Below are 27,536 nucleotides of genomic sequence, written 5' to 3' on the forward strand. Positions count from 1 at the left end.
TGAAGTCTCCCACAATTATTGTGGAAACATCAATTGCTTCCTTTAGTTTTGCCAGTGTTTCTCTCATGTATTTTGTGGCACCTTGATTGGGTGCATAAACATTTATGATTGTTATTTCTTCTTGTTGAATTGCCCCTTTTATTAGTATGTAGTGACATTCTTTGTCTCTCAAAATATCCCTGCATTTAAAGTCTATTTTATCTGAGATTAATATTGCTACACCTGCTTTCTTTTGGCTGTAGCTGGCATGAAATATTTTTTTCCATCCTTTCACTTTCAATTTCTTTGTGTCCCTGTGTCTAAGATGAGTCTCCTGTATGCAGCATATTGATGGTTCATTTTTTTTTATCCATTCTGCAAATCTATACCTTTTAATTGGTGAGTTTAATCCATTTACATTCAATGTTATAACCATGAAGGCATTTCTTGAATCAGCCATCTTATCCTTTGGTTTATGTTTGTCGTATATATTTTTCCCTCTCTCTATTAATATCCTTTAATGTACCCATACTGAATCTCTTTAGTACTGAACCTTTCTCCATGTCTCTCTCTCCTTTCTTTGTTTCTCTGTCTGTAGGGCTTCCTTTAGTATCTCCAGAAGGGCAGGTCTCTTGTTAGCAAACTCTCTCAGCATTTGTTTGTCTGTGAAAAATTTAAGCTCTCCCTCAAATTTGAAGGAGAGCTTTGCTGGATAAAGTATTCTTGGTTGGAAATTTTTCTCACTCAGAATTTTAAATATGTCATGCCACTGCCTTCTCGCCTCCATGGTGGCTGCTGAGTAGTCACTACTTAGTCTTATGCTGTTTCCTTTGTATGTGGTGAATTGCTTTTCTCTTGCTGCTTTCAGAACTTGCTCCTTCTCTTCCGTATTTGACAGTGTGATCAGAATATGTCTCGGAGTGGGTTTATTTGGATTTATTCTATTTGGAGTTCGCTGGGCATTTATGATTTGTGTATTTATGGTGTTTAGAAGATTTGGGAAGTTTCCCCCAACAATTTCTTTGAATACTCTTCCTAGACCTTTACCCTTTTCTTCTCCTTCTGGAACACCAATGAGTCTTATATTTGGATGTTTTATATTATCTATCAAATCCCTGAGGTCCATTTTGATTTTTTCGATTTTTCCCCCATTCTTTCTTTTGTGCTTTCATTTTCCGTTCTATCATCTTCCAGGTCACTGATTCGTTGTTCAACTTCCTTTAGTCTTGTACTATGAGTATCCAGAATCTTTTTAATTTGGTCAACAGTTTCTTTAATTTCCATAAGATCATCTATTTTTTTATTTAGTCTTGCAATGTCTTCTTTATGCTCTTCTAGGGTCTTCTTGATGTCCTTTATATCCTGTTCCATGCTCTTCTTGATGTCCTTTCTATCCCGTGCCATGGTCTCATCGTTCATCTTCAGTTCTTTAATTAGTTGCTCTAAGTACTGTATTTCTTTTGATCTTTTGATTTGGGTGCTTGGGATTGGGTTATCCATATCTTCTGGTTTTTTCATATGCTTTAAAATTTTCTGTTGTTTTTGGCCTCTTGGCATTTGCTTAACTTGGTAGGGTTCTTTTAGGATTTGTAGACCAATTGAAATCCTTTTCTCTAATCTGTCAGGTCTATAGCTTCATGGAGTACACTTTCTGTGACTAACCAGCAGGTGGTGTCTGCGAGCCACCTGTTCCCCTCAAGGCAGTTCTCCCCCACTTTGCCTCTGTGGTGAGTGGGGGAGTAAGTCTTGTGGGGTCCAGTTGGTGCACCAAGCTTGCATGTGTAGTTGGTTTGCCCGCCCTGTATAAGGGGCATGTGTCTGGGCGGTCAGGGAGGGGGGCGGCTCTAACAACCAAATATCCCTGGTGTTCCTGGAGTTTTAAAGCTGCTGCAATAGTCTAATCCTTGAGTTCAGCCCTGCCACAGTTTGTCTTTGCCACTGACCCACAAGTCCTTGGTATTGGCGTGTGGCCCCTGAGACTTGTGAATGGGTCCCTCTTCCAGGCCTTGCACCCCCGGTTCTCTATAGAGGGATGACTGTGTTATGTCACAGGTGAGTGCTGTCCCCCCAGGGTGGTTCTGGGCTGCCGGTCTGTGTAGGGAGGCTCCCAGTCTGCTGAAATGATGTCTGAATGGGGCTTGTTAATTCCCACTGCTCCACCTTCCCAAGTCTGGGACAACCAGCTGAGGGTGCAGGGAAGGCTAATGTCCATGCCCAATTTTGCGGTGTATGCGTGTTATTTGAAGCACTTCCGTCACACTGGGTTGTCTGGGGCAGCTCTGGGCTATGGGGCCGGTGACCGGCAGGAGTGTTTCCTGTCCACCAGGATGATGGCTGTGAGAGGATGCCCTGCTTTTCTTGGGAAGTTGTGGTGTTTAGTGAATTTTCTCAGCCAGTGGATTATTGCCTTTTGTCTCAGAGCTCTCAGTTCTGCTCTTGTCTTGACCTGCCCAAATTGCAAGTCTTTGAGGCTTTCTGTATTGGGCTTCTTAGAGTAATTGTTTTAGAAAATGAAAAAAAGAAAAAAAAAAAAAGAAAAAAAAAGGGGCCCTCCTGGCAGATCTAATGTGTTATTGAAATGCTAAGAGACAAAGCAATTAGGGCTATTAAGGAAAGATTCAGGGGGCAGAGAGATCAGTTTTTCTTTGGGTTTTGCAAATGAGCCTGCGGGGCCTGAGCTCTGCCCTTCCCCTTTCTATATTCACCAGAACTCCAAAAATCCTCTGCTTTTATTTTTGAGTTTGTCTTGCTGTTTTTTTGCTATGCCTGTCTTCTCTCTGCTGGGTTGGCTGCTCTCAGATTCTCTGGTGTCTGGTCTCAGTCTATCTGTGGTTGGAGTTTGGATCAGTAGAATGAGTTTCCGATAAGAGCTGCCACTGCAGTTCTCCCTTCTCCTTCCCGGCGCTGACAGCCCCTCCTCCCACGGGACTGAGCCTGGCAGGGAGGGGTGCGGGTCCCCTGGCCACAAAAACTTACAGATTTCGCTGATCTCAGCAGTTCCACGTTTTCATGAGTGTTGTATGAAGTACGCCCAAAGTCAGATTGCTCTGCGCTGTCCAGTCCACGCAGTTCCTGGCTTTCTACCTACTTCCCTGGAGGAGTAACTAAAACATACACCTCACCAATCCACCATCTTGCCTGACTGCCCACTCTTCTTATTAAAGTGACATTACAGAGGAGCCTTCTACAGAGGAGCTGGGGCCACTTTCCATGCTTCCCAAAGGCACCTCTCTAATTTCCCAGGAGGTACGGCAGGGCCTGGAGGAATGAAAGGAAATGTCTGGGTTTTCAGGACACTGCTACATTAATTCCAGCCCCACGCTTTGTAATTATTTTCTAAGTTTATCTTCTCAGGGTACCCCATTCCATTTTCAAACAAAGGGTAGCTGCACTTAGATATCTACACTAAAGTCCCATAATATAATAATGATCGAGAGTTTCTATTAATCAAACATTCAACACCAGGAAATTTGCTAAGTGCTTTACTGCAGTACCCCGTATCGTCTTCACCAAAAGAGAAATGTCTCATTTCATAGACGAGGGAACGGAGGCACACGAAGATCATATTTGCCAAAAGTCGCTCAACTCAGCAAGCGTGGGGTTTTGCCTGATTCAAACATCTGTGTTAACCACTACGCAAATTTCTACCACTCTGCAGATTTCCACCACTCCTACAGATCCCATCGTTGTGTGCTCCACGAACCCTTGATTACCCATCAATCAGATGAGCTCTACAAGTTACATTTCATTTTTCTCTCCCCAGATTCCATTATTTCTCATTCCCCCAAAACTGTCAAGCTGTTATTAGGAAATTAAAGTATGCCAGGAAGTTCTGGCTGACTCCACAAAAATGCGACAAGCCTCTGCCATGTGTTAGGCCAAGAGAGAGCTTCCAAAGGCTGCTTCATGATACCAGTCTCTCCCTGTCCTCGGAAACTGCCAGAAGCTGCCTCTGAGCAGAAGACCTGCTGCAACATAGCTGACTGCACAAGCTCCACCCTGCCGAGCTGACCCGCCACCAGAGAAACTGTTGGTTTTGTGTTTATGACCATTAGCAGTTAACATATTTTGATTGCTTCCCCTGAGCTGGGCCCTGATGAAGCACTCTGTGAATGTCTCCTCATTTAATCCCCATGGCAGCCCTTTACAGGAGTGTTAGGGACAGAATCACGCTCATGCTCAAGCCCCAGCCCCTGGTCCCGTGGGTGTGAACCCATGTGTAAGGTGGATCTCCGCAGATGCTATTAGTCAAGGCCAAACTGAATCAGGTGGGCCCCAGCCAACACGACTGGATCCTTCTACACGGAGGAAAGTTGGATAAAGGAGGAGGAGAATGGCGAGCAAAGAGAGGGGTCATGGGCACGCTGCCACCGGAACTCCACAGAGGAAGCATGGCCCTGCTGACACCATGATTCCGGACTTGCAGCCTCCCAAAGTGTGAGAGAATAAATTCTGATTCTCCAAGCCAACCAGTTGTCAGGGTTTGTCACCCAGGGCTGGCAGACTCTGGCGAGGAGGTTCTACTTGTCATCTCCATTTCAGAGATGAAGGAGGTGAGACTCGGGGAGGTGAGGTGACTCACCCCAGGTCAAGTGGCCAGCACGGGGCAGGGTCAGAACTTGAACCCAGGTCTCTCTCATTCCAAAATCCAAACGCTCAACATGGGCCCTGTGCTTTTCAGCGCAGAGAAAGATTTAATAAAGTGAGAAGGGGAAGGAGAGAGGACTAAATATAGGGGGGAAAGTACATTTTTTAAAAAAGTTACCTGTTTTTTTAAATATCTTATTAAAGTAGATAGTCTGTAAAATAACCGAGCCTTTAACAAATCTATAAACAACAAACATCCGCACTAATGACTGCTGTGCTTTGACAAAGCCTCCGGAGAACTTCATCATTAGTTACAACGATGCGGCCGATGCAAAAATGGAATTGAAACTTTCCTTTGGAGCCAGTTTCAACCTTGTATTATCTCCTTTATTCGTCTTGGTCTTTGCTCCCTGCCCCCCTCAGCAACCCCGGCCTTCGCTCCCCTCCTCCAGCCTGGGTCCCTACTTTATGCTCTATCTCCATAGCTCCTTAGGGTCTCCCTCCCCTTGAATTTTTCCACACACCCCCCCCACCACCACCACCGCTGTCCTCAACCCTGGTCTGATCCAGTCCAGTCATGGGCTGCTCCCTCGGGTTCTGCAGCCACCAGGGCCCTGGACAGCAGCCTTTCGTCCCACTTTGTTTACAGCCTCCTGGGTCCTCTCAACCTCACCCGACCACCAACCCCCAGGTGGGACGTCTCCCATTTGCTCCTCCCGATCTTCTCTCCATCCTTCTCCACTCCGTCCTCTGCCCCAGCAAGATGGCCTGGGGGCACATCGGTCCACTCCTTGCCTTCTGGCTCTAGTTGGGTTTGGCCAATGGGAGATCAGAGACCGGAGTGGGGAGGAGAGAGATGGGGTGTTTACTCCCCAGCTCTCTCCCTGCGGGGTCACTGCGGACTGGCTGCAACCCTCCACCTAAAGCCATGGCTCCCGTCAGGAGACACATGCTGTTTCTTGCATCTGGAATGTACTTTTCTTCCTGCTATGCCTGGGAAATTCCAAGGCTTCTTTTCAAAGATGCAGCTCAAGCTTGTTTTACTCTGAGAAGCTCTCCCCGACACCCTGAGACAGAGTTCCTCTGGGTCCATTTATTTCAGCCCCATGTTCTTCTTCCAAGGAAAACATCACACAGCTGGGTATAGCATTTCCTCCTTCCCTAAAGCCCCCACCAGATGGAGTCACTGCAGTTGGCTGCGTGAATGAAGATAACAAGAAAATCCATTTCCATCTCATTAAGGACAGTTCTCCTTTGGGGTTCCACATGGTGGTGTGTCCCTATCTTAGCTACTTTACTGCTCATAAAGAACTCACAAAGAATTTCAGGTCTTTAGACTTTTAGATGTTTCCCAAAGCCAATTTTGCACCCAAAGAATGAAGCTCATTTATCTAGGTGCTCTGGAGTTTGACTCAGCCCCAGTCCCAATGAGCCCTGTGACTTTGGACAAGTTACTTATCCTTTCTGAGCCTCATTTCCACCTCTACAAAATGGGGATAATAATGGTAGTGGTGGTTCCCACCCCACGGGGTTGTTTTAAGGATAAAATTCTGTAATACATGGATAGAACATACCTAGAATGCACATACAAACCTGCACGTGAGGCACAGTAAATCACCTATAAATGTATGCCTGAACTGTTCTGATTATTTGCGCTTTTCAAAAGATTGTGGTTGCCAGCCCTTTTCTGTGAAATTTGTCCTCTTGGAGGCCTCCGTCTGCTGGACGGAAAAGAGGCCCACAAGCTTCTGTGGCCAAGAGGGGAGAGAAAGGTCCGCCAGGGACTGATAACTCCCGACAAGGCAAATCCCTGGGGCACACCGCCCGGATGGAGCCAGGGTGAGCGTGTGAGCGAGCACACACCCAGGCAGGAAGCCCTGCCTTGAGGTGGGAGAGCAGCCCAGGGACTTTGCCTGCCCAGGCCTTTCCTTTTCATGGAGGCATGAGAATCTCTATCCCGTCCAGCTTTTGGGTCCTTGGGCCCCAAAGCCTTAGGGGCTCACTCGTAGTAAGAGAAATGCAAGTTAAAATGCCACACCATATTTCACTCGGAGATCAGCAAAGACCCAGCTGGTGGGTAAAACTGTGTTGGGGAGGGAGCAGGGCACAGGGGCCCACAGCTGTGGAGGGCTCCATTCGTAAACCTTCTCTGGAGGGCAATTTGGAAAACCCATCAGAGTTACAGATGCACGTGCTGTGTAACATCCATAGGTGAAATAACATAAATAAAAGGATAATCACAATGCTTAAAAAGTTGTGATCCAGGAACCGAAGGTTCTTTTCTAAGAGGCTGCCCGGAATGGCAGCTGCAGGCAAAGGGACAGCCCCACTGGGCTGTAGGGGTTCTGGGGTGGCTGTGAAATCAGTCTAGCTCCATGAGCCTCTGATCCCACGAATGGGCTGGCACATGCTACAGAGAATGGGAAAGGAGCCAGCTAGCAGGAAGCTATTGCAGTCCCGCTGTCATTTCCTTCCTTCGTTGTTCTCCTTCATCTCTGCTCTCCTGGCCACTGGGTGGTGCTGACTTGGGCTGTCCTACAGCTTTAGCCATAAAGGGAATTCCGAAGTACACCCCCATCCCAGCGGAGGGTCTGTCCGCTCTCCACTGCTTAACCTTTGCTTCTCTTTTCCTCAAAACAAAGTTTATTGAAATCGTGCATACACACACACACACACACACACACACACACACACACACACACACACACCATACATGAGGTCCCCTAACATCAGAAGGGAAGAAGCACAGGGCACTGAGAAGGAAGAGGGCAGAGGGCACTGACAGCCAGGGTTTCTCAAAGTATGGTTCTGGAACCATCTCCATGCCCCTTCCCCACAACCTGGGACCACATAACTGCACAGATTCCTGGGCCCCACCCAAGATCTACTGGGTCAAAATGTACACGGCTTCACATTCTTATGCACACACAAAAATTCAACAACCATTGGCTTGCAGAATTTCTTCATTCCAGAAGAACTACACACCTCTCTCAGCAGTGTTTAAATGTCAGCCAACTAGAAAATTACAGTTCACAGGGTTTAGCTCAGAATCGAGCAAGGCTGGTGGCCAAGGCTTACCAGCTTTGTAAAATGGGGAATGGGAGATTCTGAACAGCACTCTGGATTTCCACTCTGCATACATCAACCGGGGTGGTAGTTTCAAAATGCAGGTTATTCTTCTGCTGAAAATCCTCCAATGCCTTATTCCCACTGCGCTTCAGATAAAAACCAAAATCCTTATGGTGGCGTGAAGGAGCCCTGCCTGCCTCTTAGCCCTCCATCTTCCCACTCTTACTTCCAGACACATTGGTCTTCTCTCAGTTCTTTGCACTTTTCCACCCCAGGGCCTTTGCATCTGCTGCTCCCCCCCCCCCCACACACACAAATACCTGTCTAGTTGAGTCCTTCTCACTCTCCATATTCCCTTCCTTTAGAGCCCTAGCCTTGGGCTGTGTATTTATATACACCTTTGTGGGATCCTTCCACCTATGTCTCCGTCTCCTAGCAACTCTCCGGTTGCTGAGACCATTTCTCACTCAGCCCATTGCTGTGTTCCCAGGCTTGGTTTGGTGCTGAGGATCCAGGTAAATATTTGTGTAATGAAGGGTGATAACAACAGCTAAACCTAGGGAGGCTAAAGCAGGCTTCCTATTGCCATTCGGGAACCAAGTTTCGTACAGCATGCAGAAAAAAGTCTGAAAGGTAAAACCCTGCAAATATTGACAACTGCTCCTCAGTTATATAATTACAAGTTACTTTTATTTTCTTCCTTATACTTTCCTGTATTCTCCCAACTATTTCTAAACAATAAGCATGTAACTACCCTCCATTATAAAAAATGTAAATGATGTCAAGCTATTATAATAATAACAGTCAAAATAGTATGTCAGCCTTGCAAATGAATAAAATTTTTTAGAAGTATGGCTCCCTATTCTTTAGGATTTACCTGGCAAATAAAACAAATACTCTTTTTTATTTGCCAGAAATTACCTTTTAAATTTTCTTCTTTCTTTCTTTCTCTTTCTTTCTTTCTCTTTCTTTCTTTCTCTTTCTTTCTTTCTTTCTTTCTTCTTTTCTTTCTTTCTTTCTTTTTCTTTTTTTTTTTTTTTAAGATTTCTGTATTTTATTTAATGGATTGATTTCTAGTGGTACAAAGAATGTAAACTATGAGTTGATTTTTATATTACCCAGGGTAGTCCATAGCTGATGAAGGGTGATTCTTAATCAGAATTTCTTAATCAGAAATGCCCAATGAAACTGGTAGAGGAACAATTTTCACCTTGTCTCATCTTATAAAACTGGAAAATGTTGACATGTCTGCAGGTTTCAGTTCTTCAAAACAGACCTGTGTTCCCTTTTCAAACCAAATTTCCTCTGCTAAATCCATTTAAGCTTTGAGAAGAGGATTTGTCTAAGAGAAGATACAAGCAATCATCAAAAGTCTATACACAAAGCATTTGGCAATCTATGTATCATTTGTTCTTTGGGGAGCGAATGTGAGCTCGCACTTCTGGGAAGGCAACCAATTCTTTCATAAATCAACATGACTATTGCCAGCCGTAGTGACTTACTTCTTAAACTAAGGCTGAAGGAAAAGGAGACAGTCAATTATTTTTACACAATGAATGCAACTCAATTTCTGCCTATTTAGTAAATTTTCTCATTAGTTCACCTTGCCAAAGAGCTTGTTAATATCAGTGGGTCCCCATCACATCCCTGTGCACCCCTGAGAATTGTCAGTCTCCATTTTATGAGACCATTATGATCATGGCGCCATTTACTTAACAATGTGTCCCAAGCAATTTAGATGCATTTTCTCATTTAATACTCACAACTGCCCAGGGTAAATGCTTTACAGAGTATGAATATGAGCTCAAACCAATTAAGTAATTTGCCTGAAGTCACACAGCTAGAAAGTGGTCTATTGAGATTCAAACTTGTATTGGTCTATCTCCAAAGCCTATGTTTACATTTCTTTCTTTATCCCTTTCCTCCCTCCCTCCCTTCCTTCTTTCCTTCATGTATGCAACACATTTCCCATTTGAACCGCTTTAAGTGTACGATTCAGTGGTATTGATTACGTTCACAATGCTGTGCTACCCTAACCATCATCCATTACCAAGACTTTCTCATAATCTCAAACAGAAACTCTTACCTATTAAGTAACAACTCTCCATTTCCCCCTTCTCCAGTTCCTGGTAATGTCTAATCTATTTTCTATATCTCTCTTAATTTGTTTATTTTAGATATTTTATATAAATGGAATCATATAATATTTGCCCTTTCATATCTGGCTTACTTCACTAAACAAAATGCTTTCAAGGTTCATTATATAATACATATGCATAGCATGTATCAGAACTTCATTCCCATTTAGGGTTGAATATACATTGTATGTATATACAACGTTTTGTTTATCCATTCATCTGTGGACACTTGGGTGGTTTCTACCTGTTGGCAATTGTGAATAATGCTGCTGTGAACATTGGTGTACCTATGCTTTTCTTAATCACTCTAGTTTTATAATATTATAGTCAGGTTCAAAACAGAGGCTTTGGGTCTCCACCTTAGCCAGAGAGGAAGTAAAACAACATAAAATCTATCCCTTTTTGTAACTGAGAAGTTAACAAATAATTATTATTACTGAATCATTATGTAGATGCCTTTTTACTCTCCAGTATATTGTAGAATAGTCATAAGTAAATACCCAAATCTACTGAAAATCACTGAACTGTAACCCAGATGCCTTAATCTTTGATAATGATTGTATCTTAAACTATGATTGTAAAATCCTTATGATAATCTATGACTGGCCCTGCTTGTACCCCCTTATCCTGTTTTGCAACTTCCGAGTCTTGTGATCACTAGACAGCCCCTAAGATTCATTAGTGAAGGAACTTGAGTAGCCCAGAAACAACCCACCCGAATTACTAAGCCGTCTGACTAGACAAAGCTAGATCTAAGCAAAATTGGCCTTCCTGACATGCGTAGAAGCTTAAACCTTAACATATAAGTGGCCTATACTTCATTATGATACTAAAAATCACATTCATCATCATGTTAAGGCTACCATTTTGTTACATACATTCTGTGACTATTCATGTAATCAATCAGCACATGCTCAATAATTAGATCATCTCTAACTTTGCCATCTTGAGCCAGAATACTCATTATCCTAAAACCTGCCCACCTTTTGATACTATAAAAACACTCAGAGTTAACACAGTTTGTGGAGACAGATTTTAGGCTCATAGTCCACTGGTTCTCTTTGCTTCACACATGGTAATAAACTCTTTCTCCCTTTGAAACCCCAATGTTTCAGGAATTGGTCATTTGCACACACTGGGCAGAGAAACCCCGCATTTGATTGGTGTCAATTTAGCGACCCAGATGGGACATGGAGTCCATAAGGAATAAAGAGTCTGACTGCCTGAAATTCTGAAGCCCTGGAAGGACAGGTGAGCATGGTGATCAAGGCTATGTGGCCACCTAGACCTGTTGGTCTAGAGGCTCGGAGACCAGGTTTACCCTGCCCTGCTGGCATTCCAGGCTCACTGGTGCCTTGAAGGAGAAACCGTTCCACTGGTTCTGGTCCAGACATCTGACTGGGTGAGTTGGCCACCAAGGTAAAGAGGATCAGGAAATCAGGATGGGGGTTTGAGGTCCCTGGTCTGGGATTTGAGGCTCCTGGTCCTGCTTCCAAAATATCTTCCTTGCTCTGACAACTGCACATTTCTGTTTTCCGAGTATCACTCTGTACAGGGTTCAAGGCCCCGCTGTGAGTCTGTCTGTTAAGTATACTCCTGAAATAGTTTTCTCATATATTGTATATATTATGTTTATTGTTTGCCTCTTCCTAACTTGCCTACTAGAATCTTTTGAGATGGGAAATTCCAACAGTATTCCTAATAGTCTTCCTGAGTACCACTCGCTGGGTTTTATTCTATGAAACTGGGAGAGGTTTGGTTGTAAGCCCATAAAGAAGCTTAAAACGATTTTTCTCTGTAACAGTGTGTTCCAGTTTGCTAATGCTGCCCTTATGCAAAATACCAGAATGGATTGGCCTTTATAAAGGGGGCTTATTTGGTTACAAATTTATAGTTCTATGGCCATAAAAGTGTCCAAACTCGCGCATCAATAAGTAGATACCTTCCCTGAAAATGGACAATGGTGTCCGGAACATCACTGCCAGCTGGGAAGGCATGTGGCTACAATCTGCTGGTCCTGGGTTGTGTTGGAGCTCCTCTCTCAGCTCCTGTGCATCCTTAACTTAGCATCTTCAAACATCCTTCTGTCCGCAACTCTAAGCATCTCTGAGCATCTCTGTCAGCTCCTAAGCATCCCTCCCAAAGTCTCTCAGCTGCTCTTGGGATGTTTTGTCCTCTCTTAGCTTCTCTGGAGCAAACTCTGGGCTAGCATCTCAAATGTCCACTAGCGTCTCTCCAGAAGTCTCTCTCAGTTGCTCTTGGGACTTTTTGTGCTCTCTTAGCTTCTCCGGAGCAAACTCTGGGCTAGCATCTCAAAGTGTCAGCAGGCTTCTCTCCAGAAGTCTCCCTCAGCTGCTCTGTGTGAGAGCTCCCTTTAAAGGACTCCAGTAAACTAATCAAGACCTATCCTGAATGGGTGGGGTCAAATCTCCATGGAAACATTCAATCAAGAGGTCACACCCTAATCAGAAAGATCAATGAATCTGCCCCCACAAGACTGCATTAAAGAATATGCCTTTTGGGGAGACATAATATATCCAAACCAGCACACAGTGTTTGGCCTCAATATGATTTAAAATCAGGAGAAAATAGTCTAAAAATAGACCTATAAGATACAAACACTATTTTAACTATTAGACTTGTATCATAAAAGAAAAAAATTAGAATGAAATCCCATAGGTACAATCTTTGTCTTTGTGCAAGAATAAGAATTTGCAGAAAAGAGTGAAAAATATGGTTCAAATTAGTGAGTTTTATATTTCTGTTTCTGGATTTTGTGTGTGTGTGTATCTAACTTTCTACTTGTGCCTGTTTGTTTGATACATATTTTCCTACCTCCGGATGGTAATACCAAATTAACAAATAACAGTTCTTAAGAGAGCTCTATTCAAATTGCTTAAAGATAAATAAGCATTTTAATATATAAATTAGTACCAGAAATTTAAAAAGCCAAGCTTCTAGTGCTCTTTGAACTCCTCTGTGTTCCCCCTCTGTGTCCTGGCTTAACCTGGCTCCCACCTTTGATAACAGGATTTCCCAAATCCTACAGAAATCTCAATGGGTTTAGCAAAGAATTCAATCTTGCCATTCAGATTTGTAAGCCTGGATACTCAGACCTTTGCCAATTAATTTACAGGATCGCTGGCAAAGGTCATGTAGAAATCTCGATAGACAAAACTATTTGAAAGAAAAAAAAAAAAACTAAGAAAAAGAAATCGTCCACATTTTTTATATTGCACCTATCCTTGCCCTTAGGGCCCTCTCCTGAACCTTGATAGAGTCCAAGGTGTCATAACTTGCCAAAACCAAGACCATCAATTAAAGGGATTTTTTTAGCCTTGCAAAATATTATAAAAATTAAATTCCTAGTTTTTCTTTAATAGTCCAACCTTTATATGCCTTGGATAGAGCTGGGCAAATTGAGACCCTGTTTGGAACAGAACTAGTCAAAGTCATTTTAAGGAAATGAAGCATAATTTACTCAACATTTCCACTCTGGGACACCCTGATTATAAATTACGTTTATTTTAGTACAGATGTTATTAAATATAAGGGTGGGTCCCACCTTAAAGATAACTCAAGAATCTATCACATTAGATAAATTCTATTTATAAAAGGAAAAACCGTCAAAAATAATAAAGAGCAAATCAATCGGGGCAGCTACAGGGGAAGGGCTGGGTGCAGGGAAGATGAGGGAGGTGTAAGTCTAGCTTAGAATACTTTCTACTGAGCCTGGAGATTAGGATTGGCAGGGACAGAAGGAATGTTATGAAATAGACCATGTTTTGCATAGTTTGTCCTGTAATTCCCCAGTGTAGAATTATTTTTTTAAATAATACTTTGCTACAATGGCTGCAGAAGACAAATAATTATTAAAACATATCTATAGCCTTGAGTGGAGGGCAACTGAATAAAATACAACTACCGAATTAAAAGCTCCGGTAGGTAAAGAAAAGTCCTTGAAAGCTCTGGAAAGGTTTTCTTGGATTATGCTTGGGGCAAATTAAATGATCATAGTGTATTTTCCAAGGCCTGACAGTCAGTATGTTTCTGAAATTGCTCATTATTTCAGGATATTATAAAACAAAGAGGTTTCTTAACTTCCAATGGAGGAAAAATTAAAAAAACATTTCCTGCATTAAGAAGTTACTGGATACTGTACTGTATTTGAGGTTTGGCTGTAATTAAGATTCCTAGTCATTCTTAGGCAAATATTGGGGGAAAACATTAGACAGTGACAAATTTTAGTCTCATTCCTGTTTCTATAATGACTTTTAAACCAAACAACTATATTAGAAATATTAAAAAGAAATAGAATAACACTGACTGCTTTTATAGGCCTGCAATTAAATCACGGCTTTAAACCAGGCCCCCCACCCCTGCCAATTTACCTCCAGAAAGCTGTTTCAGAAATTACTCACAATGTATCTCTGTAATACTGATGATAAACTGAAGAAAGCAGTATTTCTAAAAACTATTCCCTACACACTATCACTGTTAAGTGATACAACTTTATCCTACTTCAGAATGTTCTCCCTAAGATTATATAGGTACTAATAAAATAAGATAGCATTATACCTATTAGATTTTTAGGATGATGAAAAATGTAAGTTTATATTTAATGAAATTAAGTTATTATTTTGACAAACTTTATTGTGTTTCATAGGATATATGAAGGCAGTTCAAAGATCTTTTTGGTAACTTAAAGTATGTGCATATATAAAATATGCCAGATATGCTCTGCCAAAGAGAAGAGTGTAGGTTTATCCTAAAATAATTAGCTCTCACAGAATGAGAAGCAGGAATATGTAAGACAAGACCTGAATGGATATAGAAAGTTGTAGAGGGTTTATAAAAGTAAATTTTGTTTGTAATAGTCAATGCTAAGATTTAATAAAAGCTTTTGTATCAAACAGTATATTCATGCAAAACTAAAATTTAGTTTTCTCTGTGTTAAAATAATGAAATTTTCTTAACTTGTTAATCTCTTAATTACCAACTTATGAAAAATTTTTCTTAACCATCTGAATATTCTATCTAGGAAAAACAAAGGCTCTATCAAAATGTCCTCATTGACACTTATATTAACCTTCTCATCCTTTACTATTTTAGAAGACAAATAGTGTCAATTTTAAAAGAACTAAGTCTTTTTCTTACAATCATGTTAACTCTTATTTTACTCTTTTATTCACTTTGTTAAATAGTCAACCAAATATTGTTCCTGTTTAAATACAATATTCAAATCTTACAACTATTTTTAATGCAATTTTGAGATATAATCACATAACAAACAATCATTCAAAGTGTACAATCAGTTGTTCACAGTATCATCATATAGTTGTGCATTCATCACCACAATCAATCTTTGAACATTTTCATGACTCCAAAAAATAAAATAAAGATTAAAATAAAAATGATCATCCAAAACATCCCATTCCCCTCTTCCCCCCACAATTGTTCATTTACTTTCTAAAATACAGTTTAATTGAGATATATTCACACACCCTACAGTCATTCACAGTGCACAGTTATTCACAGCACAATCATACATTTGTACATTCATCACCAGAACCAATTTTTGAACCTTTTCCTCACTCCAAAATAAAAATAAAAGCAAAAAAGAACACCTAAATCTTTCTATTCCCTCCATCCCACCCTATTCTTCCTCTAATTTTTGTCCCCATTTTTGCACTCATCTGTCCATATGCTAGATAAAGGGAATGCGAGCCACAAGGTTTTCACAGTCACACAGTCACACTGTGGAAGCTACATAGTTACACAATCGTCTTCAAGAATCAAGGTCACTGGGTTGCAGTTTAACAGCTTCAGGTGTTTCCCTCTAGCCATTCCAACAAACTAAAAACTAAAAAAGTGATATCTTTATAGTGCATAAGAATACCCTCCAGAGTGACTGCTCGACTCCATTTGAAATCTCTCAGCCACTAGAATCTTATTTTGTTTCATCTCTCTTCCCCCTTTTGGTCAAGAAGATCCTCTCAATCCCACAGTGCTGGGTCCAGGCTCATCCCCAGGAGTCATTTCCCACGTTGCCAGAGGGCTTTACATTCCTGGGTGTCATGTCCCACATATGGGGGAGGGTACTGAGTTCACTGGCCGAGTGGGCTAAGAGAGAGAGGGGGCTATATCTGAGCAACAAAGAGGCTCTGGTGTGTGTGGGGGGGAGGGGGGATTTTAGGCACAATTATAACTAGGTTAGCCTCTCCCTTGCAGCATCTAGCCTCACAAGGGAAAACCCCCAGATCAAGGGCTCGGCCCACTAAATTGGCAGTCCTCAATGTTTGCAGGAAAATCAGTAATAACCCAGGTGGGGAAGTCCAACATTTTTGCACTTCTCCCCATTCTTTTGAGGGGTCCTGCAAATACACTTTTAATTTCTGCTCATATCACTCTGGGGTGTATCAGGATTTCACCCCAGCCTGTACAAACTCACCAAATCCCACTTCCCATTCAAAGCTCCATGCACCTATGGTGTTCAAGCAAACTGATCGTACAAGTTGAATTATCTAGTGTGCTACAGAAAATACAGATCCTGTACCAAATAAACATCTCCTCCCTTGGTCTTGCACAAAAATTGTAGTTTTAAAACCCAGTCAGACCTGACAACTTTTAACATTTTAAATCAAACCCTAAAGGATATCTTTTTATTTCAAACTATTGCAAAGGATATGTTCTTTCACCTTGTAAAAAAAAAAAAAGAGGTGCTCAAAATAATTTCATTTAATATGAGTTGCATGGAAAGTGTTTAGGAAGTATTAAAAAATTAAAAGGGATTTTCTAACCACCTGTTGGTTAAATTTATATGGATGAAATGTTATTTGTATATTTAGTGATTGTGTAAAATTCTTAAGACTTAACAATGTTCTCACTGTCCATGTTATATCCTGATACTGATCTAAATGATATTAGACAACAGTATAGTTCCATTAGTCATGGTTTTAGTTATTCTAAATATATGTCATAGAAACTACCAAATTATCAATTATATTGTTTTTGTATTATGCTTCTCTAAAGAACGTGTGCAATCAACTACAGGTTGGAACTTCATCTTCAACAAAAAAGGACTTTAAAAGAGAAGCAAGGCAAGTCTATAAATTATATTATACCTGTTAATTAACATTACTGGTAAAACTATAAAAGTGAGACCGGATGGAACTTCTGCTATGGTCTGTGACTGATGACTTCAATATAAGTTAATTGTCACATTTTTTTTTCTGGAAATAGTGTCACTTTAAAAAATGCTCATAAGAGAACCAGGACCTAGATTGTAAGTTCTTGCAGCAGTCACGTTTGTTACTGGGCTTTCATTGTCATTTCTAAATCTTGAGATGCTTTGCTCTTTACGTTAATCTAGTAGCTCCTTGGAACTTTGGTTGTTTGTGTGACACCTGAGACTCAAAGTTAAAGTTCTCCAGCTCTGAAAGTGCTGAGAAGGCATCATTAATTCTAAAAAGACAACTCCACATAACAACTGTTAAAGAAGCTAAAGAAAGGATCAGACTTCAATTGAAAAGGTGAATGGGACTGATCTGGTTTAAGACTAAGGTGAATCAGAATAAAACGTAGAAGGTAATATTATTTGTATTTTAAGACTTTAAATTTTGTGGGAGACCAAAAGAGGAGAGATTTATTTTGTCAAAAAAATTAAATTTTCTGTAGCACACTATCTGATTTAAAATGTCTAGTCGGTTTATTTGAACAACCTAACTCAGATTTATTTAATGTAGAACCTAGAATAGGAAATGAGAGCTTAGTATTCTGTACAGGTTAAGGTAATACCCTTTTTTAGAGCATTTTAGTCAAAGAATGAAACATGTTTTTAAAGTCCCTTGAGGGACTGGGGAAGGAGAGCATATAAATATTAAACCTCCCCACCTGGGGAATTCCTGTGTCCTCTTAAGCAATAAGGGGATCCCAACTTACTGAAACTATAAGCAAGAAACTTTGCAAAGTATAAATCTAAGATCTACTCTCTCTCTCCCTCTCTCTCTTTTGTTTTTTTAGAAAACATAAATTATCCCCATTTGATCTTATAACAGGGAGATCTATGAAAATAAACTCTGGAATATACAAGCCCTGCCTCATAAAAAGGAAATATGCTAAAAAGCCAAGCACTCAATCTTGAGGCTTGCACTTAGAAAACTTATTTCAGTAATGATATAATGCCCAAGAGTCACTGCCTGAAAACCACCATCATGCTCAGATGTGGCCTCTCTCTAAGCAAAACTCTGCAAATAAACTCACTACTTTCCCCCCTACGTGGGACATGACTCCTAGGGGGGAGCCTCCCTGGCACCATGGAATAACAATGCTTTCCAAAAAAAAATTTTAATTGAAAGGGAGAAAATAAATAAAACAAAACAAAGTTTCAATGGCTAAGAGATTTTCATATTAAGAGTCAGGAGATCATTCTGCAGGTTACTCTCATACAGGTCTCAGCCAGATAAATAAAATTATTAGCCTGGGCTCTATACAGAAATCTATAAAAAGTTATTTTCCCATTGTAACATAGATATATTCACTGATAAGTCCTCTAATCATAATCCTCCTACTCCTTTTATTTACTTTTTAAATTTATTTCTCAGAGACATAAAGCCTCCAGACGATTCCTATGCCAGTTAAGCCCTGAAACCCAGGAGTACCTGTCTCTCTGGTAATGCAATCCAGGAACTCGTAAATGTCTTCAACTACAAACAGGGCAGTTTCATTCCTCAACCCCAGTGTTGATGCCCCTTTTCAGCATGAAGTAGTTAGAATGGTCAATGCCCAGAGATTCCTTAAGATTGAAAAATGGGCAAACAAAGGGGGGGGGGGGTGCAGATTTTAACCAAGATGTTAATAGTTAACAAATAATTATGATTACTGAATCATTATGTAGATGCCTTTTTACTTTCTAGTATATTGTAGAATAGCCAAAAGTAAATACCCAGATCTACTGAAAATCACTGATCAAGATGTCTTGATCTTTGATAATGACTGTATCTTTACCATACTAATGTAAAAGCCTCATGATAACTTGTGACTGACCCCAACTTGTACCGCCTTATCCTATTTTACAGCTTTGAGTCTTGTGATCACTAGACAGACCTTTAATGTTTATTAATGAAGGAAATTAAGTAGCCCAGAACTAACCCATCCCAATTACTAAGCTATCTTACTAGACAAAGCTAGATCTAAGCAAAATGGGCCTGCCTGACATGTGCAGTAGCTTAAACCTTAACCTATAGGTGACTTATACCTCATTATAATACTAAAAATCATGTCCCTCATCATGTTAAGGCCACCATTTTCTTACATATATTCTGTCACTAAACATATAATCAATCAGCACATGCTCAATAATTAGATCATCTCTAACTTCATCTCGAGCCATTATACTCATTATGCTAAAACCTGCCTATCTTTTGATACTATAAAAACTCTCAGAGTTACTGCAGTTTGGGGAGATAGATTTTAGACCCATAGGCCTTCTGTTCTCCTTGCTTTGTGCTTAGCAATAAACTCTTTCTTTCTCCTTTGCAACCCTGATGTCTCAGGAATGGATGTTTATGCTCATTGGGCAGAGAACCCCTGCATTTGAGCAGTATCACTGTTATGATAAAAAAGAAACTGCAATTTTTTTCTTTTCTTCCCACTTTGTGAACTGAACAACTTTTCTGCGTCCCTGCAAGGAGACCACATCATGGATGAGAATTTCAAGGAAAGGTCTCTTGAATTATTTTAAAATTTGTTGAGCTCATGATAAACACTCTCAGAAAACTAGGAATAGAAGGGAACTTCCTCAATTTGGCAAAGAACATCAACAAAAATCTACAATTAGCATTGTACTTAATGGTGAAATACTGACTGCTTTTCTCCAAAGATAAGGAACAAGGCAAGGATGTCGATTCTCATCACTCCTATACAAAAGACTACTGTAAGTCCCAACCAGTGCATAAAGGCAAAGAAAGGAAATAAAAGTCATATAGGTCAGAAAATAAGAAATCTGATCTTATTTGCAGATGACATGACTATCTACATAGACAATGCCAAGAAATAGAAAAAATAACCTTCTAGAAGTTTCATCAAGGTTGCAGGATACAAGGTAAACATACAAAAATCAACCGTATTTCTAAATACTGACAATGAACATGTTGACAATGAAATTAAAACCACAATGCAATTCATAGTCACACACACAAAGAACAGTTGCAAATCTAACAAAACTTGTACAAAATTTGTGTGTTGGTTTGGATCTGTTATTTGCCCCATAAAAGGCCATGTTCCCTTAATCCAATCTTGTGGGGGCAGACCCAATTGTGGGTGGGACCTTATGGTTAGATTATTTCCATGGAGATGTCACCCTGCCTACTCAAGGTGGGTCTTAATTAGTTTACTGGAGTCCTTAAGAGAAGCTGAGAGATCAACATCCAAAAAACAATAGCGTTTCTATAACTAATAATGGGCAATCTGAGGAGGACATCAAAGAAAATATTCCATTTATAATAGTAATCCAAAGAATCAAATATCTAGGGATAAATTTAACCAAGGATATAAAGGACTTATTCATGGAAAACTAGAAAACTTTACTAAAAGAAATGAAAGAAGATCTAAATAAATGGAAGGACATTCATGCTCATGGGTTGGAAGACTAAATATTGTTAAGATGTCAATTCTACCCCAAACAACTTAGAGATTCAATGCAATCTCAACCAAAACTCAAACAGCATTTTTGTAGAAATGGAAAAGTCATTCATCAGATTTGGAAGGGTAAAGTGCCTGAATAACGAGAACCATCTTGAAAAAGAATGAAGTTGGAGGACTCACTCTTCTGACATTAAAACAAAGCTACTCTGTATTTTATGCATGATGTTTCTGTAAAAATACAACTTCATTAAATAAAAAAATAAAAAGAAACTCCAGCAAGATATTTGGTACATATTTGATGGATATAGTCAAGCTTATATTAAAATTTATAAGGAAAGGCAAAGGACAAGACTAGGTAAAACAATTTTGAAAAAGAAGAATGAAGAGGAAAGAATCACTCTACTTGATTTAAGACTTATATAGCTATACTAATCAAGACTGTGTGGTATTGGTGGGGAAATAGACACACAGATCCATGGAACAGAGAACTCAGAACTATCCCCTTACAAGTATAGCCAACTGAATTCTGACAAAGGTCCAAGAGCAACTGAACAGAGGAAGGACAGCATTTTCAACAAATGGTGCTGCAGCAACTGGATATCCATAGGCAAAAAAATGAACTTCAGCCTAAACCTCATATCATATACATAAATTAACTCAAAGAGGATCATAAAACATGAAACTATAAAACATTTAGAAGTAAAGTAGGAGAAAAATCTACAGGATTGAGGGCTTTGTGAAGTGTTCTTAGTTATGACACCAAGTGCCTGATTCATAAAAGAAAAACTTGATAAATTCAACTCCATTAAAATTTAAAACCTTTTCTGTGAAAGGCTGTATTCAAAGGATGAAAGACAAACTGCAAACTGGAAGAAATTATTTGCAAACGACATATCTGACAAAGGACTAAAATATGCAAAACTCTCAATTCACAACATTTAAAAAAATCGGCAAAAGACATGAAGAGACATTTCACCAAAGAGAATATGGAAATTGAAAATAAGCACATGAAAAGATGCTCAATGTGCTCAGTTATTGGGGAAGGAAAATTAAGACAACCATGAGATATTACTACATGCTTAATAAGACAGCAGAAATAAAAAAAAAATAGTGACAATACCAAATGCTGATGAGTGTGCAGAGAAACTGGATCTCGTTCATCACTGGTGGGAATGTAAAATGGTACAGCTAACATGGAAAACAGTTTGGCAGTTTCTCTGAAAACCAAACACTTACTTACCTTATGACCCAGCAATCGTACTCTTGGACATTTTATTTCAGAGAAATGAAAACTTAAGTCCATGCAAAAACCTGTACATAAATGTTTCCAACCCCAATTTGGAAACAATGAAAATATCTTTCAATATGTGAATGGTTAAACAAACTGTGGTACAGTCATACTGTGGAATGCTCAGCAATAAAAAAGGAACAAACTACAAAGACACATACAACCTAAATGGATCTCAAGGGTATTATGCTGAGTGAAAAAAGCCAATTTCAAAAGGTCCCATACTGTATGGATTCCATTTTCTATAACTTTCTTGAAATGATAAAATTATAGAGATGGAGAACAGATTTTTGTGGTTGCCAGGCTTTAGGGATGATGGAGGATGGGGAGGTATTGTGACTATAAAGGGGTAGCACAAGGGAGAACTTTGTGATGATGCAATAGTTCTATATCTTGATTGTAGTGGGGTGGTTACGTGAACCTGAACAAGTGGTAAGATGGAATTAGAACCAGAGGCACAAATGGACCAATGTCAATGTCCTAGTTTTGATATTCTTTTCTTTCAGTTACATGATATGCCACCACTGGGGGAAGGAAACTGGGTGAAGGGTACTTGGGATCTCTCTGCACCATTTTCGGAATTTCCTGTGCATCTATAATTATTTCAAAATAAGAAGTTAGAAAAAAATTAAAAGTTAAAAAATAATTGAGGTCTAAGAGAGACCAGCTGTTCAGAGTTATAAAGAGATTCTGCTGCATTTTCCTTTCTACTTCAATATTTTAAAAGGCTCAAAGGTACTATTTTTATTATTACTGTTTTTCTTCCACCTTCCTTGGCTATCAATGAGCTGTGGCTCTGGACCCAGCCATGGCTAATTCAGAGAATGAAAAGAAATGAAAGAACAGTGCGGCTAAGGCCCAGAGCTTATTCTTAATTAGTGTTAGCAGGTCCATGGGCTCTGAGAGGCTCACAGTGGTTCCCAGCAGCTCTGAATAGGACACGACGCCCCTGCCCAAGTTGAGATCTTTGGGTGGCACTGGCTGCCGAGCTCAAAGCAGAGAGACATCCATACACATGTTCAGAAAAGTACAGAGGGCACATTCCACTTTGCATCATGCCCATTTTCACTACTTACACCCAGGAAACCAGTCTGCTCAGCAATCGTTTATTGATAGCACATCCAGGAAAGATTGTCTGTTAGCCAGAAGTTGTGCTATAAAAGAAATTCTGAGTTTACCAACCAACAAAGACTTGGGGGGTGGGGGTGGGCAAGGAAATGGGTTGGCCTAAGAGTGGGGAGCGGGTAGGAAAAGTCCTTACCTGTAAAGTAAGGTCTGAATCTTCATGCCTCCCAATTGTAGTACTTTTATTCAGGACAAAAAAGCCTTCTGCGCTCTTTAGATAAGCTTTCATACTCTCCGTTTGCTCTATAAGGTTTTCAGGAAAAAAAAAAGTTATACAACTGTAGTCCCCTAATTATTGAACAATACCACTTTTAGAATGAATGAAATACATCTCAGTGTAATGCCCAAAGAGAGAAGTCAACAGAGGCAGGGTGTAGAATTTTGCATGCTTTTCAAGACAAACTTTTGAACAGTGATACCTGGCATAGATGAACTTGGTTCTGATAATCAAACAGAGGACATTATTTAAGTATCTTAGGACACAAGCAAACAAAAGCTAAAATGGCCCAATGATGAATGTGAATTCCACTGATAATTGCTTTCCACTTCCCTTTGCGATTTAGCATAGGGTTAATTATCTACTGTATCAAGCATCGACAGTCAATGTTCCTAACTCACCACATACTGGCTCTGCAGCCTTGGGCGAGTTACTTATTCTCTCTCCGTGCCTCAGTTTTGTCATCTGTAAAATGGGGTTAATAATACTCTGTATCCTAAAAGATTTTGTGAGGATTAAATGCAGTAACACATGTGAAGCATCTAGCACACTAAACACACATTTGTATTGCTATTATTGTTTTTGTTAATGTTTGGCTTCTTAAACTCTGATCCAAGGAACCCTAAGCTTCTATGGAAGCTTCTTAAATTGCCAAGAGTTGGTTATTGAAGAAGCAGGCATTAGATGACATTGTCTATTAAAATCACTGCATTTCTTCATATTTTTTAGTTGGAGAGGAAAACTAATGATTTCCAAAGGGAGAGTATTAAGATCATAGTTTGGCCATGTGATTAGGACCCTGCACATGTTTTCCCCCAATTTCACTATAAAATGCCAAACATACAGAAAAGTTAAAAGAAGTAGATGGCGAACTCCTGTATTTTCACCACTAAGCGTCTACAATTGACATTTTGCTATATATGCTTTATTATGTATCCATTCATCCACCCATTTTATATTTTGATGCATTTCAAAGTAAGTCCTGCACATGTTTTAAAAATATACACATTGTAATGAATTCAGAAGCTTCCAAAATGTTGATGATAATTCATTTCGATGCTTGAATTCTGATTTGAGATAAGTCCTTCTCAACACCATGTCAAAGAACAAAAGCCTCTCACTTTCCTTTTTGACTGAAAAGTCACTGAAAAATGAAGTTGTAGGACTTGGATGAAAGTCAAAATCATCTAGCTGTGATCATGCAGACTCTCAACCCTGGCTCTGATTTTCACCATTATCTCTGACATCATTTACTGAGTGCCTACTAAGTGCCTCTTTCATCTTCAGAACAATTCTGTGAGGCAGATGTCATTATTGTCCCCATTTCACAGATGAGGAAACTGAGGTGTGAGAGGTTAAGGTCACACAACACTTAGTGGCAGGGAGACAACTCTGAGCCTTTGCAGGTAACTGCTATACCATCTCCAGGCAGCTCAAATTTTCACATCCCTGTAGTTGCTGGGCCCAGTGGGAGAACAGGGAAAGTGTGTTTGGGGGTGGTGGTGGGTTGCACTGTTTATTGACACTTGGGCAGTAAGAGAAAGCCCTTGAAACTAGGATTCCATCCTCTGAAAGAAAGAAAAGACTCTGTCTTGGGGGTATAAGAGAAACAGAAACAAGCCAAGCAGTTTATGTTTGAAAATGCTGTGACTTATTGAAAAGATTCCCATCACCACACACAATATTGATGATTTCATATAATGAGAAACAAATTTAATTAAGTTTCACTGTCATTAATACAGGGGAACAGAAATTTCCATTTCCAAAATGACCACGCTCTGTTGTCATCAAATTACTTATTATTCTTCGGTTGCAAAGGACCACATCATCAAGCAAGAAATTCATGCCTAATTAACCTAAAAAGTAAACATTCAGGGGACATGTGTCTTCTTTAGGAAAGCCACAGGAAATGCCACTAGACTAAAACCCAAAACCTGTATGATTTGCATATCTGTTTTCTAGCTCTTCCATGAAATGTTTCCAAGGCTGGCGCCTTCTCTCTGCTCAAATATCCCTTCTTGCAAGAGGCTTTCCTAACCACCCTGGTTGAAGGTGTTCTCCCATTTCTCTACTCTCTAGGTGGTATATTTCACTGCCATATTTCCTTCCTTGCACTTATTATCTGAACTTTCTTGTTCCTTTATTTAGTTATATGTTTGCTGTTTGTTTCTTCCTCACTATTGTAAGTGTTCAAGTAGAGCCAGGACTGTGGTTTTTGTTGGGAGACAACTCTCCATGGGACTATTGTTTCTACCCCATCTTCTGAGCAAGGGCAAGGACAGATTTTGTTCTGGACTATCTTTCCAAGAATGATTGTATGGCAAACAGCTTGGGAGGATGGAGATAGCATCTCTCTCCCAGAGCAGAGGGCAAATTTGTTTATACTAAAGATAATGTCTCCTGCTGGGGCAAAGATTGGGACGATTTGTTAGCAGTCCCTTTAAAAGATTGGGGTGTCCTGAACTCAGGGTTCCTAAGCTGGGAACAGACCCATGGTGTGCACGGCATCCACTTGGGCTGTTCTGCATCACCCTGAGGTGCTTGCAGGGCAAGTGGAACCAATTTAAACCTGAAGTTCATCCTGCTTGTTGTTCTGCTGTATCATGAGCAATCAAGTCCTTTGTTTCTGACCCAAGAGACTCATGTCTTCTGCCAACATTTATGAAACTGTAGCAGGCTTACTTATTAGTTGCAAGTAGGATGAAACAGACCCTTCCCAGTTCCTGAAAGTTTTGTCCATTACTCCATCGCCAGCACCCAGAACTGCACCTGACATGTAGTAGGTGCTCAGTAAATACTGGCCAAATGGATGAAGATATAAAATGATACCCAACAGCAAGTCAGTGGTGGCGGCTGGCTAGGAATCTTTGGCTATAACTACCCTTCATTTTCCCTTCAGTATCTATTCTAGATGATTTAAAACACACACACACACACACACACACACACACACACACACAACCACTTCTATTTCTTTAGAGCAGTCTGGGCTGGACAATATTTCTCCACCTTAATCTTTTCCTGTGTGTTTATTTCCCTGCCTGAAAACACTGTAGAAAGTAATCTGAATGTGTTCAACTCTGGAAATTCTCAGTCAGCGCCTCAGACTACCAACTACAGTAAAGAGCAAACAGCTTCAATCACCTGCATTCCCCCGACCACTTCAGATGGCTCAGAGTTGGGCTATAGCAGCAAAATTTGTTTTGAGTACCACAAGGTCTGAAGTGGCCCGGATGCTGTAGAAGTTCTTCAAGGTTATATTTGGCAAGAAGAGATTTAGGTATCGGGATCTCTACACCTGGATGGGTTTGATCTGCAAAGCCGGGGAAGCAGGGGGCGCCCGTCCTAATCCCCGCTGGTAGCCCCGAGGGCATCCGAGAGGGGGCGCGGCCGAGGCCAGGAAGGGCCCAGGGCCCCCGCGCAGGCTATCTCCAGAAGCGGGGTAAAGCCAGCGGTTAGGGTGGAGGACACCTGGCGTGAGGGCGCCTCCTCTGGGGTGTCCGGGTACCCCGAGTCGGGAACGGAGAAGAATTCGCGCTCGGGATGGGGCCGAAGCACCTCTTGCCCCCACCCTCGACCTCGCAGGGCCAGACACTGTCCGGGCCCTGGTCACGACTGGTCGCTTCCTCCCGTGCCGCGCTCACCTGGCCAGAGGAGGAGGCCCAAGCTGGGTCCTCGGCCGAGAGCCTCGCGGGCTGGGGAGGCGCCGGGCGGTACCCGGGCGAGGCCGCCTGGCCGCGCTCCCGCGGAGTCTCCTGCCGGCAGCCCGCGGTCCGCGCGCCCGCCCGGCCTGTTTACGCGCGTCGCCATGGCAACGCCGCAGCTGGGCGGCCGGGCCGGGCCGAGCCGGCGAGGGGCGTGGCCGCTGCGGGGGGCGTGGCGCGGTGCGTGAAGGCGAGGCCGCGCGCTGGGGCCACCCGTGCGGATTACCGCCAGTCGCTTTGCCTGCAAGCGTCCCCGATTCTGCCGCTTAGAGCTTATCACCCCCATTTCATAGACGGGAAGTGGAATCCTACAGGTCAGAGCAGTGGCCCAAAGTTTTACAGCAAGAAGGAGCGGAGAGGGGGTTTGACAGAAGAATTCTGTTACCCGTTGCTCTAGCGTGTGTGCGTTGACGGCGGAGTGGGAGGGTGGAGGCTGATGAAGCTGGACTCGGAAGCTTGGGGGTTAGTATCCACTGCCCCACCTAAATTTCTAGACTTCTCTGTTACAGACCAGAAAAGAAAGAGTAAGCTGAGCAGACCATCACTCCTGGGGGTGGGGTTTGGAATTGGTCGGAGCCATGGGGTGGAAGGAACAATTTTGAAAGAATGAGGTTTTCTTCTGTATGCAGGGGAAAGAGTATTCCCAAACCCACGATGCTACTGCTCCTGTCCTTCCCTGTCACCTGCATTTGGTTCTTTCTCAAACGCTGCATGCATCCCCAGAGCCCCTGTTGATCTGCATCAAGCCCCCCACCCAGTGGGCCTCAAGGAAAACCTCAAAACGT

General features: G+C 41.2%; 1 protein-coding gene across 10 annotated transcripts in view; it reads right to left on the reverse strand.

Moving 5' to 3' along the window:
• FHAD1 (forkhead associated phosphopeptide binding domain 1) overlaps positions 1-26,822 on the reverse strand; it is a 174,446-nt gene extending 147,624 nt beyond the window's left edge. For all 10 annotated transcript variants that reach the window (XR_005215504.1, XM_037828462.1, XM_037828468.1 and 7 more), the window contains exons 1-2: positions 26,692-26,822; positions 22,967-23,073 (exon numbers count right to left, since the gene is read on the reverse strand). Coding sequence is in view for 9 of the 10 variants with exons in the window: in XM_037828462.1 (XP_037684390.1) it covers positions 22,967-23,059 (93 nt within the window). In the remaining variant the exon portion in view is untranslated. The remainder of the gene's footprint in view (positions 1-22,966; positions 23,074-26,691) is intronic.
• Positions 26,823-27,536: the final 714 nt, after the last annotated feature.

This window comes from Choloepus didactylus, chromosome 2 (genome assembly GCF_015220235.1).
Source record: "Choloepus didactylus isolate mChoDid1 chromosome 2, mChoDid1.pri, whole genome shotgun sequence".
Classification (NCBI taxonomy): Eukaryota; Metazoa; Chordata; class Mammalia; order Pilosa; family Megalonychidae; genus Choloepus; species Choloepus didactylus.